This window comes from Chiloscyllium plagiosum, chromosome 18, assembly GCF_004010195.1.
Source record: "Chiloscyllium plagiosum isolate BGI_BamShark_2017 chromosome 18, ASM401019v2, whole genome shotgun sequence".
Classification (NCBI taxonomy): domain Eukaryota; kingdom Metazoa; phylum Chordata; class Chondrichthyes; order Orectolobiformes; family Hemiscylliidae; genus Chiloscyllium; species Chiloscyllium plagiosum.
Genome location: NC_057727.1, coordinates 17,475,399 through 17,493,636, shown reverse-complemented (window position 1 = coordinate 17,493,636; position 18,238 = coordinate 17,475,399). Strand labels below are relative to the sequence as shown.

At 39.8% G+C, this 18,238-nt stretch overlaps 1 protein-coding gene across 2 annotated transcripts; it reads left to right on the top strand.

Annotated features, from left to right (window-relative positions):
• The first annotated feature begins 171 nt into the window (after positions 1–171).
• Positions 172–18,238, top strand: arpc4 (actin related protein 2/3 complex, subunit 4). Of its 2 annotated transcripts, none has more exons than XM_043707827.1 (6): positions 172–268; positions 2,114–2,229; positions 2,545–2,656; positions 4,975–5,070; positions 13,660–13,830; positions 16,961–18,238. In XM_043707827.1, exons 1-6 carry the CDS (start codon positions 266–268, stop codon positions 16,964–16,966), a joined length of 504 nt encoding a protein of 167 aa, XP_043563762.1. In that variant the 5' UTR covers positions 172–265; the 3' UTR covers positions 16,967–18,238. The 2 variants fall into 2 exon arrangements, with proteins under 2 accessions (XP_043563762.1, XP_043563763.1); XM_043707828.1 differs by lacking the exon at positions 172–268 and adding an exon at positions 1,332–1,354.

Here is an 18,238-nt window from a genome sequence, read left to right as displayed (position 1 = left end):
AAATTAACAACTGTGTTCATTTAGGCTGCTTCAAAAGCTTAAGGAACAGGAAATAAAGTTTTATTTGGATAAACAAAGTTAAGCAACTTCTGTCAATGATATCTGATTGGAACTGCAACAAAGAAACGACGATGAAACATTAGAATGAGTGCCTATCGCCCCCTCCTCCACTTCGCAGTGTAGTCATCCTGCAGCGGGTTGGGGAGGGGTGAGCAGAGGCACGGCTGCGCACGCGCCGAGAACGTTTCCGCCTTCCGGGGAGACGATGGTAAGTGAATGGGGGGGACAGCGCGGAGAGGGTCCCTGAATGGGATGGGGGCAAACAGGGCGGTGGGCTCACTCCGGCTGGGAGTACGGACAGGGGTGGCGGGGTAAATAATTGGGAGCTCCGGAGTCAGCCGGAGTAACGGCTTCAAGCGGTATCAAGGCCCCACCCGTTCCCCGAGGACAGGGGAGAGCTCCACACCCAGCGCTTCCTGTCACTGGGCCAGGGCTGAACTGATTGATATCCGGGCTGGGCCGGCTGCTGCACCGCGCTCTCTATATTGAATAGTCGACCGTGGTACTCTTCCTCTGCTTTCCATTAGGAATGCCTTACATACGGCATTCTTTGACCCAGTCGCGCCCCCGCATCCTCCTCAGTGGAGATGAGGAAGGGAAGGCATTGATTGTGGGCCTCTTTCTAGTTTTTGGTACCTGCCAAGTTGCTGATTCCTGATTGCAGCCAGTGTTTCTTGTCCGAGAACTTTTCACTTGGCCACCTTATTCCATGTTCTGACTTAGGGCTGTCAGTGGGGGCTGCATGCCTTGTCAAGGTTGTTTGCGGTTTAGTGTTTGACTCTGCTTCTTTTACAGGATTGTATATAGATGTAAAGTCTGTACTTTCCTTGAAACTTGTACGAGGTTGAGGGAGCGCACGCAATAGAAGTTATATATGGCATTATGTTCTGTTACTTTTCAGTTATTACTGTATTCACATAACATGATGCTGCTTTTGGCAAAAATATCTTATTAAAGTTGAATTATAATGAGTTAATTTTCTATTTCAAGTTCTAGGTGTGAATTTCTGAGTAATCAGACAAGTTTCCCATGTGAAGTGCATGCTTTACTTGTGTGGTAGCATGTTCAATTACTAGTGTAGCAATTAGAAGCCATGGCGGGGGAAAAAGTTTCTTTAAATTTCGTTATAGCAGTTTGAGAAGTTGAATTTGATTTTCTTTTTAAAAAAAATGGTAATAATGCTTATACTGATTTAAAAAAATACTGACTCCATTAGTTCATTAAAGGCCTTTGGGGAAGAACCTGTCACCCAAATTAACATAAAGGAGTTAAAATCATATATGGTCAACAAATGGTAGGATTCAATTTACTTTTGGGTTTTCTCCCATGGTGCTCAGTGTATACCACCATACATGTGTTGACTGTCTTGCTGGTCAGTGTTTTGTGACAGATGAGTTTAAAGTGGAGTGGGTGTGGTATATTTAGCAATTGTGCCTGAACCTAGTTTACAAATAGGTGCTTGCTGTAGATTAACTAGAGCTACTCAAACCACTATTATTTATTTTCTGTGCTTTAACTATGATTAGCTGGCTGTCCAGTATTGCTGTATAGTTTGGTTTACTTAATTTTATTTTTGTTCACCATTACTGATAGTAGATATTGAGTATGGTGCTGGAAAAGCACAGCCAGTCAGGCAACATCCAAGGAGCAGGAGAATTGATGTTTCGGGCATACGCCCTTCATCAGGAGTGAATGAAGCCTTAATGAAGAGCTTATGCCCAAAATGTTGATTCTCCTGCTTCTCAGATGCTGCCTGACTGGCTATACTTTTCCAGCACCACACTCTTCGATTCTGATCTCCAGCATCTGCAGTCCTCACTTTCTCCTGATAGTAGACTTTGCCCATTAGTTAAAGGGAAATAATGAAATGACATAGTCCACTATCCTGAGAGCTGTCATCCATGACACTATACTTGTCCTAACAAATGTTTTGTAATGAAATAAATTTTAATGTACAGATTAAAATGGGATATTTCCAATATGGATGTAGTCCTTGCAATTGCCCAGATGGTCTTCTAAGCTTTATTACTTTGTTTATCTCTCCTTTCAAAAGGCAACACTCCGTCCGTACCTGAATGCAGTCCGTGCCACACTTCAAGCTGCACTCTGCTTGGAAAACTTCTCATCACAAGTTGTGGAGCGCCATAATAAACCTGAAGTGGAAGTGAGGTAGGGCATACTTGGTAGCTAAATATTTGGGTTAATTTTCAGTTTTCACTAAGCATCATCTAGGGAGTTGAGGGGGGCAAGAAAAAATTCAGTATAATTTTCTGACTCTAGGGATAAATTTGAATATGTTTAGTTTTGGATTTTCTGTGGAAAGTGCAACAGAAAGCATATAATCTGTATATAACTTTTAAGATGATTGCTAGCAATGCACTTATATGCAAAACAAATTTAGTGCTGGGGCACTAAATAATTGAAAAGCCCTCGGATGCATTCTAAGTATGGGATAGTAATGCATGTTTTCTTGACCCATGATAGGAGCAGTAAAGAGCTGCTGTTGCAGCCCTTGATCATCAGCAGGAATGAGAAGGAGAAAGTCCTCATTGAGGGCTCAATAAATTCTGTACGAGTCAGCATTGCAATCAAACAGGTCAGTATCTCATTTGGCTTTTAGACTGTATTTGTTGTTAGTAAGATTTGGAATTGGGTATGGGGAAAAAGGAGGAGCATGGTAGATGCTCAATTAATGATCCGGGGCAGGTACAGTGGACTGATTGGCCCCCTTCTGCAACATAACACCTAATCTGTGAAATAACATTTTCCATTCATTTCCTGGAGCAGAATTTTAGGTCACCTCGTTAGATTAACACACAGATGGGATCCTGGCAAGTAATTCAGAAGAGTTGGGTGGGAGTTAAGGTGGAATTATAAATTAAAACATGAGAACTTGGAAAGCAGAGGAAACACAGGTTTATTAAGAAAGAAATTAGTCCAGCAAGGCCAAATGGAATATATTATTAATGTTAGGATTCATGGAAGTACAGAAGATCTGAGGGATCTTGGCGTGCAATTCCACAGATCCCTGAAGGTAGTAGGGATGGTGGATAAGGCAGTCAAGAAGGCATATGCAATACTTTTTAATTAGTCAAGGGATAGAATACAAGTGCAGGGAAGTTATGCTGGAACTCTTTTAAAAAGTGCTGGTTAGGCTACAACTGGAGTATGGTGTACAGTTCTGGTGATTAAATTACAGGAAAGATATGATTGCACTAAAGATATCACAGAAGAGATTTACTAGGATGCTTGGTTTTAGCAATAAGGAAAGATTAGACAGGCTAGAATTGGTTTCCTTTTGGAGCAGCAAAGGTTGAAATGGGACCTGAGAAACACAAGATTGAGGGTTGATAGGAAGGCACTTTATTAGTAGATTGGTCAATAACCACAGGAATGTAGATTTTAAGACAAGAGGATGAGAATGTACAAGGCATGGTTAGTAATTTGCAAATGGCACTAAAATAAGCAGTATTATGGACAGTGAGGAGGGTTATTGGAAACTGCGGCAGAACCAAAATCAGCTGGGGAAGTAGGCCAAGAAATGGCAAATGGAATTTACTATTGATAAGTGTGCGCTCTTGCATTTTGGAAAATCAAATCAAGGTAGGAGTTTCATGGTGAATTGCAGGGCCTTAAGTGTAGTTGAACAGAGAGACCTTGGAGTTCAGGTGCATGGTTCTTTGAAAATGGAGTCACAGGTAGACAGGACAGTGAGCAAGGCTTTTAGCACACTGGCCTTCATCAGTCAGGACATCAAGTATAGAAGTTAGGATATGTTGCAGTTGTACAGGACGTTGAGGTCGCACTTGGAGGATTGTGTTCAATTTTGATCACTTTGCTATGAGAAGAATGTTATTAAACTGCAGTGAGTGCAGAAGAAATTTACGAGGATGTAGCCAGGACCCGAAGGTCTGAGTTATAGGGAGATTGGACAAACTAAGTTTTTTTTCTTTTAGAGTGCAGGAGATTGAGGGGGAATCTTATAAAAGTGTATAAGATCATGAGAGGCATCAATAGGGTGAATACAGTTAGTCTTTTTCCCAGGGTTGAGGATTCGAGGACTATAGGGGAAAGAATAGAAGGGAACCTGAGTGGCAAATTTGTTTTTACAGAAGTGGTACACATATGGAATTAGCTGTAAGCAGAAGTGGTTAAGTTGGGTACATTAAAAACATTTAAAAGGAATTTATACAAATACATGGATAGGAAAGCTTGAGAAGGATATGGACCAAGTGCAGGGAAATTGGGTGAGTGTAAGTGGACACTTTGGATGGCATGGACCAGTTTGGGCCAAAAGCCTATCTCCATGCTGTAGGACTCTAACTGAGGCAGAATGCTGAGAGGAGAGTTGAAGTTAACGTTTTTTTCATTCAGAACTGTTCCAGGAATCTAAAGCTTACTGCCTGAAATAACATGGAGTCAGAACCTTTCAACATTTTAGTAGTTAGATACTCTCTTGCATTGCCATTACCTCTAGGGCTGTGAGCCAAAAGATGGAAAATGGGTTTAATGTAGTCAGATCTTTGGTGTGTACACAATGGGCCAAATGGCGTCCTGTGATGGTTAACATCTGAGCCGTGGTGGTCAGCGAAAATTGGTTTTATGGAGACAAGGTGTTGATTTTCCAGCCTGTTACGAATGCTTCCTTTTTTTTTGGAGAAAAATATATCTTTATAAACATGTGGCATATTATTCCTATTTGTTTTAACATACCAGATTTGAACTAGATTTTTGTCCCTTCTGCAGCATCCTACAAAATGTTTTCAGTGGGTATGTTGGTAATTCCACATGTGCTACTGTGTGTGTTTATAAAAACTTCCCTCAAAAACATCACTACTTTAAAAGTGTACCTCCAGTCTTTGGCTGTAGAAAGGTTAGAAATTGTACCTGTTCAAGTTTTATTTCCATTTACAGGCAGATGAGATTGAAAAGATCCTTTGTCATAAGTTCATGAGATTTATGATGATGAGAGCAGAGAATTTCTTCATTCTCCGGAGGAAAGCTGTTGAGGTAATACCAATATATAGTTAAATGCAATTAACTGTTTAAGACTTATTTTTGCTGTACTTGTCTTTGATAGTGTTGAGGACCTGAGGGCACTTGGAGTCCACTGATCTGTGGATACCCTGTGTTTGTCTTGTTCTCCATCTGCTCTCAGTGCCTCCCCTGCAGAATATAGTAATATTTTGGGTTGTAAGTTTGCTTGCTGAGCTGATAGATTTGTTCTCAGATGTTTTGTCACCATGCTAGGTAACATCATCAGTGAGCCTCTGATGAAGCGCTGGCGTTCTGTCCCACTTGTTGTTTATTTGTCTTGGTCTGTTGTGGTGAGTGACATCACTTCCAATTCTTTTTCTGAGAGGTTGGTAAATGGGGTTCAAATCGATGTTTGTTAATGGAGTTCCAGTTTGAATGCCGGGCCTCTAGACATTACCGTGTGTGTCTTTGTTTAGCCTGTCCCAGGATGGATATATTGTCCCTGTCGAACTGGTCTCCTTGTTCATCTGTGCGTATGGATACTAGTGATAGTTGGTCATGTCTTTTAGTGGCTAGTTGGTGCTCATGTATCCCAGTGGCTAGTTTCCTGCCCATTTGTCCAAAATAATGTTTCTTGCCGTCTTTGCAGGCTATTTTTGAATATGACATTTGTTTTGCTGGTTGTTGGTACCAGGGTCCTTTAAATTCATCAGGAGCTGTTTATATAGTGATAGGTTTGTCTGGGCTACCATGATGCCAAGGAGCTGGAGTAGTCTGGTCATCATCTCTGAGACGTCTTTAACGTATGGCAGGGTGGCAAGAGACTCTGGGTGTGTTGTTGTCTTGTTTAATCTGTTGTGAAGGAATGAGCGGACTACACTCATCAGGTACCTGTTGTTCCTGAATACTTTGTATAAGTGTTTTTTCTCAGCTTCTTGTAATCCCTGGGTGCTGCAGTGTGTTGGCCCTCATTTACCAACCTCTCAGAAAAAGAACCGGAAGCGATATCACCCACCACAACAGACCAAGACAAATTAATAGCAAGTAGGACAGAACATGAGTGCTTCATTGGAGGCTTGCTGATGATGTTACCTAGCATGGTGACAAAATGTCAGAGAACAAATCTACCAGCTTAGCAAGCAAACTTACAACCTGAACTACAAATCTTCACCAAAATCTTTTCCATGCTTCATTCGGGACGTCCATGAATGCATCATACTATTTTACTCCATTTAGCATGATTATTTGGTCAAAAATCTAAACTCTAGTTTAATCAAAACATTGTGCGTATTATTGCTTGCAGATCCTCTTTCTTTCAGCCCCTGTTTGAAACTTAAAGAAATTCTATTGTCTTCCCTTGGACAATTCAGGACCCCATTGGTGATGTGTTAAGGTACTGAGAGAAAGGGTGGGCAGGCATGTATCAACAGATTTCAACCAGTCCGCTGGTTTGAAACAGACTTGGGCACCATTCTCTGCCTAGATCATGTCCTATACACTATCAAAGCTTATAATTGAGACATCAAACTTCAATACTTTTATGTTAGATTATGAATGTTGCTGACAAGTGACATTTATAGCCCATCCCTAATTAACCTCAAAGGTGATGAACAGTGTTCTGCTGCTACATTGCAGGTCCTGAAGGTACACCTTTTATCATATCTAAGGAGTTCATGGATTTTATGTAATATATTTCCAAGTCACTGTGACTTAGAGAAGAACTTGTGGCTGGTAGTGTGCCCTTGCACTCGCTGTCCATGGTCATGCGTGAATGGGTTTGTGAATGTTCTTGATGGCCATAAGTTACCATATTACATCTTGTAGACAATGTCAAATGCAACTGCAGCACATCGTTTGTGGAGGCAACAAATATTTGAGGTAGAAGTCTGCTTTGTCCTGGCCTGTGTTGAGTTTGACTATAGCTGAAGCTGTGCAAACCTGTATGAGTGGAAAGTATTCTGTCACTTTCCTGAGTTGTGCCTTGTAAATGGTGAAAGGATTTTAGAGTCAGAATACAAGTAACTCACCTTAGAATTTAGCAGAAGTGCTGAATTTTTAAATTACTTGTGGGATTGGCTGGATCTCTATAGCATACTGCCTTCAATTTAATATTCATTAGTCGTGTGTTGTAGTTTCACCATTATACTTAGGTGTATGTAATGCTCCTGTCAAGCTCCCTTAGACTTCTTATTGAACTATCATTGGATTTTTGTCTTCATTTTATTGGTTGAGCAAAGGAATCTGCAAGGCTACAAGGTGACTGATTTTTTTTAGTGGAATTCTGCTGATGGCACCTCATGGATACTCTTGAAATTCAAAATCTGATCAACACTGCATGATTGATGCTTGGAATAGTGATTCTGTGCTGGGAAAAGGGACGTACTATGGGGATTTAACTGTGCCCTGACCAGTATTCTAGCAAGTTGTATAACTAGGGCAGTAGCTTTAAACGAAACAGTGCGGGTAAGGAATCAGGTGATGAAAGATGTGATAAAGAGAAAGGGCAAGGAGCAAGATAGCAATAAGGGACTTAATATATATGGTAGTATATAGTCGGTGTCTTTCAAACAAAAGTGCACCAGCAGATAAATTTATGCTCCACACTTAGAGTCATAGAGATGTACAACATAGAAACAGACCCTTCGGTCCAACCCGTCCATGCCGACCAGATATCCCAACCCAATCTAGTCTCACCTTCCAGCACCCGGCCCATATCTCCTCAAACCCTTCCTATTCATATACCCATCCAAATGCCTCTTAAATGTTGCAATTGTGCCAGCCTCCACCACGTCCTCTGGCAGCTCATTCCATGCACGTACCACCACCCACTGCGTGAAAAAGTTGCCCCTTGGGTCTTTTTTTTTATATATATGTATCTTTCCCCTCTCACCCTAAACCTATGACCTCTAGTTCTGGACTCCCCGATCCCAGGGAAAAGACTTTGCCTATTTATCCTATCCATGCCCCTCATAATTTTGTAAACCTCTATAAGGTCATCCCTCAGGTTCCAATGCTCCAGGGAAAACAGCCCCAGCCTGTTCAGCCTCTCCCTATATCTCAAATCCTCCAACCCTGGTAACATCCTTGTAAATCTTTTCTGAACCCTTTCAAGTTTCACAACATATTTCTGATAGGAAGGAGACCAGAATTGCAAGCAACATTCCAACAGTGGCCTAACCATGTCCTGTACAGCCGCAACATGACATCCCAACTCCTGTACTTGATACTCTGACCAATAAAGGAAAGCATAGCAAACGCCTTCTTCACTATCCTATCTACCTGCGACTCCACTTTCAAGGAGCTATGAACATGCACTCCAAGGTCATTGTTCAGCAACACTCCCTAGGACCTTACCCTTAAGTATATAAGTCCTGCTAAGATTTGCTTTCCCAAAATACAGCACCTCACATTTATCTGAATTAAACTCCATCTGCCACTTCTCAGCCCATTGGCTCGTCTGGTCCAGATCCTGTTGTAATCTGAGGTAACCCTCTTCGCTGTCCACTACACCTCCAATTTTGGTGTCTTCTGCAAACTTACTAACTGTACCTCTTATGCTCGCATCCAAATCATTTATGTAAATGACAAAACATAGAGGACCCAGCCTCGAGCCTTGTGGCACTCCAGGCCTCCAGTCTGAAAAACAACCCTCCACCACTACCCTCTGTCTTCTACCTTTGAGCCAGTTCTGTATCCAAATGGCTATTTCTCTCTGTATTCCATGAGATCTAACCTTGCTAATCGGTCTCCCATGGGGACCCTTGCCGAATGCCTTACTGAAGTCCATATAGATCACATCGACTGCTCTGCCCTCATCAGTCCTCTTTGTTACTTCTTCAAAAAACTCAATCAAGTTTGTGAGACATAATTTCCCATGCACAAAGCCTGATCTTCGAATAGGATAAAAGTCTGGCACAACATCAAGGGCTGAAGGGCCTGTGCTGTGATGTACTGGACTGTTCTATGTTTATAAATGATAGTGTTTAACTCATCTTAATGCACACAACATTCATTGTATGGTAGATGAATTAATAGTGCAAACAGATATGATCCCTCCTTTCTACTTTACATATGGTACTGGGCAATGACAGAAGGTTAACTAATCTTATAAAGAAGCTTCTAGGGAAGAGTGGCCATCACCTGACAATTTTATGTTGAGTTCAAAAGTAGTACAGTTCAATCTGAGTCTAGAGTCTTGGTGAGGGAAGCTATGTGGGACAATAGATTGTTTTCACTCCTTTTAATATAGTTTCCCAATAATGGGAATCAACCAGCATTTAGGAATTAATAGAGTTGACTACAAATATACATTCTTTTTGAGGTGCAGAAAAACTCAGCAGCAAAAGTGATCCAACCATGGCTGACAAGTTAAAGATTTTATTAAATCAAAGGAAGGGACATACAATTTTTTTTTGGAAACTTTATAAGCCTGAAGATTCAGAGCATTTTTAGATATTAACAAAGGAGGTCCTAGGAACTAAAGTAGAAAATAGAATACGAAAGTAAACTAGCAAGAAATAAAAATTGGCTATAATATCTTCTGTAGGTATGTAAAAGAAAAGGTTAGCAAAGACATCGGTGCGACCACTATAGGGCAGAAACAAAGTTTGTAATGGTGGAGAAGCTAAACAAATACTTTGTCTTCATGGAGGAAGATACAAAAAACTTCATGGAAATACTAGAGAAGCAAGAAGCAAGCTACTAGTGAGATTGTGGAACTGAGAAGTTAATATCAGTATATTTTAAAAACAAAAAGTACTGCGAGAAAGTGGGACTGAAATTTGATTAATCCCCTTGATCTGACGTTCTGCATCCCAATGTGTTGCTGTAGAAGTGGTGGATATGTTGGTCATCTTGCAATATTCTGCAAATTGGAAAGTAGCAAACGTAGGAAGTAGGCAGGAGAAAAGAAAACTAGGATCAATGGACCTGTTAGTCTGACATCAGTCGTAAGGCTAGAATCTTATTACAAGGATGTGATAACTAGGCACTTAAACCAAAAAAAAAGGGTAAGACTGGACAAAATCAATATGAATATCTGTTGGAGTTTTTGAGGATGTAACTGAAGAATGGGTAATGTGAAACCAATGTATGGGGTGTACTTTTTATTTTCAAGGCTTTCAATGACTTACCACACTAGAGGTTAAGCAAAATAAACCAAATGAGTCATTTTTAGCTTAGACAATGACTTGCAGCATACTGCAATGATGAATGCTTAGGCTCTAGCTCTTTACAATCCATATCAGTTATTTGAATGTGGGGAACAAATGTAATATTTCTAGTTCATTTGTTTTTTAAAAAAAAGCAAGATGAAAATGTGAATTGAGGATTCAAGAGTTTAGACAGATTGAGTGGGCAAGACCTAGCAAATGGAATATAATGTGGATAAGTGGTCATAAGTGGTAAGTGCAGAACATTTCTGCAGTGGTGAGAGATTGGGAAATATATCCAAAGAGACCTTGGCTCATGAGTTACAGTGCTGATATAAAAATGCAATAAGCAATTAGGAAAGTATTTTGGCCTTTAATACAAATTAATTTGAGTATAAGAATAGAGATATGTTGCTGTAGTTATGTCGTACCTTGTTGAGACTGCACCTGGTCTATAGTATAGATTTATTGTATGTATTGTATGTTTTTATCTCTTTACCTAATAAAGGACCTACTTTCCATTGAACTGTGACAGACTTTCACCAATTGAGATCCTGGGATGGTGGGATTATCTGGTAATGATCGTTTGTGGAGTCTGTGCCTGCATTGTCTAGAATTTAGATGGATGAGAGATGATCTCAAAGGCTGTAGCAGTGCTTGACAAGGTAACTGCAGGATGCATGTTTATCTTGGTTGGGGGGGGTGGGTATGGAATTTGCAGGTTCAAGAACAGTCTCAGAATAAAAGCTAGGCTATTTAGGCCTGAGCTGGGAAGTAAATTATTCCCTTGGTGGTGAAGCTTGGGAATTCTCTAACCCATAGAGGTGTGAGAGCTCAGTCACTGAGTATGTTCAAAGCAGTGATTGATAAATTTCCAAATATTAAATCCATTCAGGGAAATAGAGATACTACAGGGAAAAATGGCTTACAGATAGAAGATAAGCCAGGATTTAGGTGAATAATGGAGCAAACTATTTCAATCCTATTTCATATGATCCCATCCTCCAGGTGAAGGCAGTTTTTTTTTGTCTCCACAAAGGTTGCACAGTAGTCAATTGTGGAGATGCCTCTAAAATAGTCAGGGTCACTTCAGGCTCAGTTATATCCTTTGAAGAAACAAGTTCAGTCAGTTGTTACAAAGCTATTCTTCATGATGGATATTGAAGTCCCCCACCCAGAATATATTCTGTGTTCTATTTACTCTCTCGTGTTTCTTTCAAGTAGCATTCAATATTATGCCTATGATGTACTGCTCCTCTAACAATGACAGACATTTAAGGAGATATTCAATTCCTTCCAACTAAACTACATTCCACTGAGGAGGCAAGATTGTAAGGGAGGAAAAAAAAACCTCCAGGACTAAGCAAGGAAGTTAATCATAGTGTAAAGGTAAAAACTAAGGTATACCATATCCGCAAGCATCAGTGGCAGGCTGGAGGATTGGGAAACTTTTAAAAGCCAACAAAGGGTTGCTAAAAGAAACTAATAAAAAGAGCACAGGTTAATTAGGAAAGAAGGCTAGCACAAAATATAAAATTAAAATATAACAGCAAAAGCTTCTGTAAGTATGTATAAAGGAAGAGTGGCTAAAATGAATGTTGGTCCCTTGGAGGGTGAGACTGGGAGGTTCAAAATTGGGAACATAAAAACAGACACAATTGATATTTTGCCTTACTTTTCATGCTGGAGGATGCCGAAATAATTTCACTAGTAACGGGTAATGCAGAGTTTATATAAAAGGGGGAATACAAAACAATTACCATCAACGGGGGAAAAAATACTGAATAAAACTAGGAGTAAAGTTTGAGAGATGATTTGTAGCTCGGGTGCTCGTTGTTGTGGTTCTGTTCGCCGAGCTGGAAGTTTTTGTTGTAAACGTTTCGTCCCCTGTCTAGGTGGCATCCTCAGTGCTTGGGAGCCTCCTGTGAAGCGCTTCTGTGGTGTTTCCTCCGGCATTTATAGTGGCCTGTCCCTGCCACTTCCGGTTGTCAGTTTCAGCTTTCCGCTGTAGTGGCCGGTACCTTGCATGGGATTTTGTACACTACGTTAGTTTTGCTCATGCTGGGTATCGGGTCCTTCGTTTTGCTGAGTTGTCTGAGAGTGGCTGTTGGTTTGTGTGCTGTTATAAGTCCTAGTGGTCGCAGTACTAAAAAGTTCATGCAGGTAAAGCTGGGCAAATGGAATTTGGCATTTATTGTTAAAGGAACAGAGTATAAAAGCAGGGAAGTGTTGTTGCAGTTGTACAAGGCATTGGTGAGACAACATCCAGAGTACTGTATACAGTTTTGGACACGTGTAATTGCATTGGAGCCAAGTTCAGAAAAGGTTCACGAGATTGACTTCAGTGAAAGGCTTGTCTTATGAGAGATTGTTTAGCAAGGTTAGATCACATTGAGTACAGGGAGTACTAGCCATTTAGATACATAGCTTGCTCAAAGGTAGGAGACAGGGTGGTGGTGGAGGATTACTGTTTGGACTGGAGGCCTATGACCAGTGATGTGCTATAAGGATCGGTGCTGGATCCATTTTGTCATTTATATCAATTAGTTCAGGTCTATACTTGAGTTTAGAAAGATGAGGAAATCTAATTGAGCTATGTAGGATGGTAAAGGAAAGTCAATGTAGAGCAGATATTTCCCCTTGAGGAGCAATCTAGAACAACAGTTAATTTTAGGCTAAGGAGTGGCAGATTTAAAATGGAAATGAGGAAAGGATCACAAATATGTGGACTTTGCTATCCTTGAGTACAGCGGATGTTGGGACATCAAGTAAATTTTATTTAAGGTGGTGATAAACAGATTCTTAATTAGTAATGGGCTAAAGGAGAATGTGGAGTTGAGATTAAGATGAGATCAGCCATGATCATATTAAATGGCAGAGCAGTTTCAAGGGGCTGAATTGCCTACTCCTGCTCCAAGTTCTTATGTTCTTAATTGATGGAGGAAGGCAGGAGTTTTGCTTGCCTATTTTTCATGACATGTCATTTGACTTCATTAGGTCTCGTGTCAGTGCTGAGCTTGAAACACTTCACTATCTTAATGGGATAGTAGAATGTGGTCTTTACATATGCCACAATTGTGAGTAACAAATACTGAAGATAAATTAATCTTTTTTAGCATGTGCAGCTGAATGTTTCTTATTGAATATATGGGTGATGCAACTAGGTTGTGCTACAAGTTCTCCTCTTTTGAATGTGGTTTTGAACCCAGCCTCCGTGAAATTAAGTCTCATCTTGATCAGAATGAGATTCACCAAAGGCTTTGCAAGATTAATGGCAGAAATGTATCAAGATAGGAAATTTCTGGAGCCCAGCTCAAATTTAATGTTTAAATTGTGTGAAAATATGTCAAGGGAAGTCACCAATTATTTTTTGTTTTGTAACCATCCTGTCCCCTTTGAATTGCTGGATAAAGTTGAATATGTCACTGTCTTTAATAAATACTGTCTCTGTCTGTTCTATCTTTCCTGACAGGGCTATGACATCAGTTTCCTGATCACCAACTTCCATACTGAACAAATGTACAAACATAAACTGGTTGACTTTGTCATTCATTTCATGGAGGAGATTGACAAGGAAGTCAGCGAAATGAAACTGTCATTAAATGCCAGAGCTCGCATTGTTGCAGAAGAGTTCCTCAAAAATGTGAGTCTTTCCTGTCTTTCCCCATCTAAACCAGCAAATTTTATAGGATAGTATTTGCCTGCTTTCTATGGTTGTGTTACACAAATTACAAAAGCTGGAAAACTGTGACTTAATTGCTCCCTGGTGTGTAGTTGCTAGGTCTGTCAACATTGCATAAGTTATCTCGATTCAGTAGTTTTTGCGAAGACCTTATTTTGCAGTTGGTGGTTTTTGTTTCTTGGTAAATGAGTTCCTCAAATGTGTTTGACTTCTCGTTTTAGATGAACATTTTTTAAGCATCACTACTTTTATTCTGTGCGGTGACTTCATTAAAACGGAAGTGTGCTGAACTAGCCCAATGACTCCAGCTTTTATTTGTTCTGGATATGGACGTCACAGGCCATATTCATTACCTTTCACAAGTTACTGAAAAATTCTCAAAAAGCTGTTGAGGCTAGGACAGTTATTGTACAAACAGAATTAGGAGCAGGAATAGGGCACTTAGTCCTTCGAGCCTGCTCTGCATTCAACAGATATTGGATGTTACAAACCAGAGTTTTGTTTTGGCAAGGGTACTGAGAGATTAGGACCCAAATCAGGAAATGGAGTTTCAGTATAGATTTGCTAAGATTTAATTAAGTAGAATAGGCTTAAGTTGAATCGCCGCCTCCTATTCCCAAGTCAGAACGGTGAGAGATTTGAAGACGGTATTCTAACTTCACTACTGGCATTGTCTTTTTGCTCGTCACCTGTGGTGAAAGTGTTGAATATTGACATGTTCATAGGGTTGTTAATTTAGCAAACCGTTTTGGATGGCTTCAAGCAGTTTGATTGATGTTGCAGCTGAACCCAGTCAAGCAAATGATGTACATTTTCATATACTTCTAACTTTTATTATGACTACATCAAGTGTGATATCAGTGATTCATAAACTGCAAATTTATATAGCTCACTTAGACATCTTTTAGATTTTTAATTTCAAATAACTAGCAACGCTTTAGTCTTAAATAGAAGTTGCTTCATTACCCAATGATTGACAGCTACTCAGTTATTGAAATGAGACTTACATGCAAAAACAAGGATTTAAAGTAGGTATGTATAGAAGATACTTTTAAAAATGAAAGTTGCTAAATCTATTATTACAGACTTGTAATATGCGTGTAAATTATTTTTCAAAGGTGAAAGATTTTGCAAGCATTGAACCCTGACTAACTTTTCAATTAGTTTTGTAGTTGAATAGCTGGAGATTTCTCCCACAGATCAGAGTTTCTGGGATGAAGATTTCTTGTTTCATTTTTATAGCACTGCAGGTTCAGTACAGCAGTCGTTCAGCTAGGTTTCCTTTCCCTGACTCTGAGAACATTACTTCCCTCTCTCTGCCCGCCTCCCACTCCTCTCTCTCTCGGTACTATTTGGAGTTATATTTAAAATGGTGTCTCAAAGCCTGTCTTATACATTAAACTTCAAGATCACTGCTATATTAACTTTTAATATTTCACTTTTCCAAACAGCAAAAGGACTACAGTGGAATTTCCCATGGATATTCTTCCAGTTTCGTGTATTCTTCAGGATCTTTGAATTCTTAAACCTTTAAGAGCTCATTTGTGTCATTCAGGGGTTAAACAAATCCTAAATGTCTTCCTTTTGTAGCTGATGCTGAGAGAACACATGAGCTTCTCTGTTTTAACTGGCTGTCGTGAATTAACGAGACAGCAGTGTGATTTTTGTTCAGCTTAAAAATCAGAGCTAATTCTAAGGCATGGTATAAATAGTATCAGAAAAAAATGCTGCTTCTGGAAATTGGTGACAAGCACAAAGCATATATTGAATGCAAGACCTGCTTTTAGCATATCTTGGATAATGAAAAATCTTGCGGCCTGTAATCATTGTGTTGACCGGTGTGTCTTTTACTTGGTCTGTCAATTTCAGTCGCCTTTCAAATTTAATTTGATTCTGTGTTGCTTAATATTATTTCAGTCATGTTGCTGTCATTTCGCTTTGAGTTTGCTATTCTTATTTTCTGGCAATCACTTCCAATAGTAAAGAATGTTTGTTTGGTAAGGGTTCCAGACAGGGTTGTGAGGACGTTCCAGGCTGCTAGTCCAAGAATGCATGTGACCAGGATTTTGATAGCCGCTTGAAGCATATGGTGAGGAGAAAGTGAGGTCTGCAGATGCTGGAGATCAAAGTTGAAACTTTATTGCTGGAACAGCACAGCAGGTCAGGCAGCATCCAGGGAACAGGAGATTCGACGTTTCGGGCACAGGCCCTTCTTCAGGAATGGTGATTCCAAACAGCTCTGTCCCATCTTTCTCCACAACCTGTTTATTTCACACCCATTGTTTTCACTGGTTCATCTGCTCCAAAAACCTACTCTTCCTTGACCTATCTCCATTTCAGTTACACTTATGTATTGCACCTTTGTGCTCTTGTGATATCCTTTCCAATGCTGTATTCCAATTTACGATCAGTCCTCTACTTGCCCATCTCCCGTCAATTCTGTTCACCTTTTGCAAAAGTTTCTCCTTGGCCATTTCTCCTGTCCTTCTCTATTCCTCTTCCTCTTGTCTTTTTCTCATCCGCTCCCTCAATCCTTTCTCTGTCATTCTTCCCACCTTGGTTTCCCTTGCTCCTGACTATAATTCTGTGTTCCTTTTCCTTTCTCCATACCTTGGAGCCTCCATTTCCAGTACTTTTATCTCACTTTCTCTTTCCCTGTTGTTTCCCATTTTTCTCCCTAATTTGCTGCATGCTCTATGCTTAAGATCCAATGGAGATAAAATTGTTTCAAGGAGAAAAGCATTCAAAATTATAGGACGCCAGGAAGTTGTGGAATCCAACTTGTAGCTAATTCCTGTTTGCAGCTATGCCTCTTGAGGAAAGCCAGGTGTCCTTTCTAATCATTGAGGATTAAGTTCTGCAAAAGTCTTGGTTCCACGTCAACTGCATATAGTTTGTTGCCTTCAACCTGATCTGAAATACTAAGTTTCCTTCTTTTCATGGTTCTGGTGAGTAGGAAATATGTTTTCAAGCAGATATGTGACAAATAAAAGTGGCAGTACCTGGTACTGAAAGTATTTTCCACTAAGCACATTTCCATGGTCATAAGAAGTATTCTGAATGTAATAACAATTTATTTTTGTTTTTGCAGTTCTGATACTGGGTCATTTGCTGTCATCTAACAAGACCAAGGTTACGCAAAACCGTGTGAAACTGCACTGCTGGAAGGAAGCTTGGGGTGGGGGTGGGTGTAATCATCTGCTGAAAGGGGACACATACAATAAACTGACCAGCCTGCTGGTAAAGGTTTGTACATAACTCAACCAGACTGCTGGCTTTAGTATTATTGGATCATTTTTCAACTGATACTGTATTTACACAGCAATTCCTGCTGTCATTGGGCCTTTCATAAATTGAAGGGACTAAGTTAATGCATTTGTATTTTGAAAAATAAAACAAAATTTCATTCGTAGTTTGTGTCAAAGCCTCTCTGACTTTACTCCTTAATCCACATCTTTAAAATGACGGTACACTTATAGGTTTAAGGCAGTAAATAGATGCAATAAACCCTGTCAATGACCATCCAGAATCCCTTTTAATACTGGAAAGCGTGAAACAAAAAGCAAAATATTGCAGATGCTGGAAATCTGAAGTAGCGAGTGCTGGAAACACTCAGCCAGTCAGGCAGTATCTGTAGGAAGAGAAATGAGATTAACCGATCTGGATAATGACAAAACTAACAACTGATCAGACCTAAAACATTTACCTTACCTTCTCCACGTAGATTGACCAGCCAAGTGTTTCCAGTGTTTTTCTGGACTCTACTGGTGCTTGCTATCTGTCCCTAATTATTCTCTAGTTTAAAACAATAGTGCTGAAATAATTCATTTGTATGCTTCCATTGTATGTCAATTAGGCAGGAAAGTCCACATTCTTAGTCTTGCATTCTGTTTTTATTCCATTAATTGTATACTAATGTTTTTAATTGAACTAAAATTATTGTAACTTTGGGATCACATTATGGATTTTGTTATAACATAAATGGATAGAGGTTTTGTTGCTTCTGTGACTTTTTATTGCAGCAGTTGATGGACAGTCACTGGCACAGGTTTCATTGTAATTGTGAAAAGGCATTTCAAACTTATATTGATCCAGGACTGAACTCTGGCATTGAATGGTCACATTGCCATCTGTACTACTGCTCTTTACATTGGTCAACAGGGTGCTTTTAAAAATACAAATGTACTAGGGCAGCACATTTAAGTAGGTTGGAGGCTATCCCGTATACTTGGTAAGTTCCCTGTTTCAACTGAGTTGTTTAAAAAATTGAATGGGAATAATTAAACCTACATATGTTAATCTTATTGCTGTAATGCCACTAATATGTAATGCCTTATGCTTTTCAATATTAAAAACTTTTTGCATTTCA

Coding starts and splice junctions, on each gene's coding strand:
- arpc4 (XM_043707827.1), top strand. Junction 2,230..2,544: donor AAACCTGAAGTGGAAGTGAG/GTAGGGCATACT, acceptor GACCCATGATAG/GAGCAGTAAAGAGCTGCTGT. Junction 2,657..4,974: donor TCAGCATTGCAATCAAACAG/GTCAGTATCTCA, acceptor TTCCATTTACAG/GCAGATGAGATTGAAAAGAT.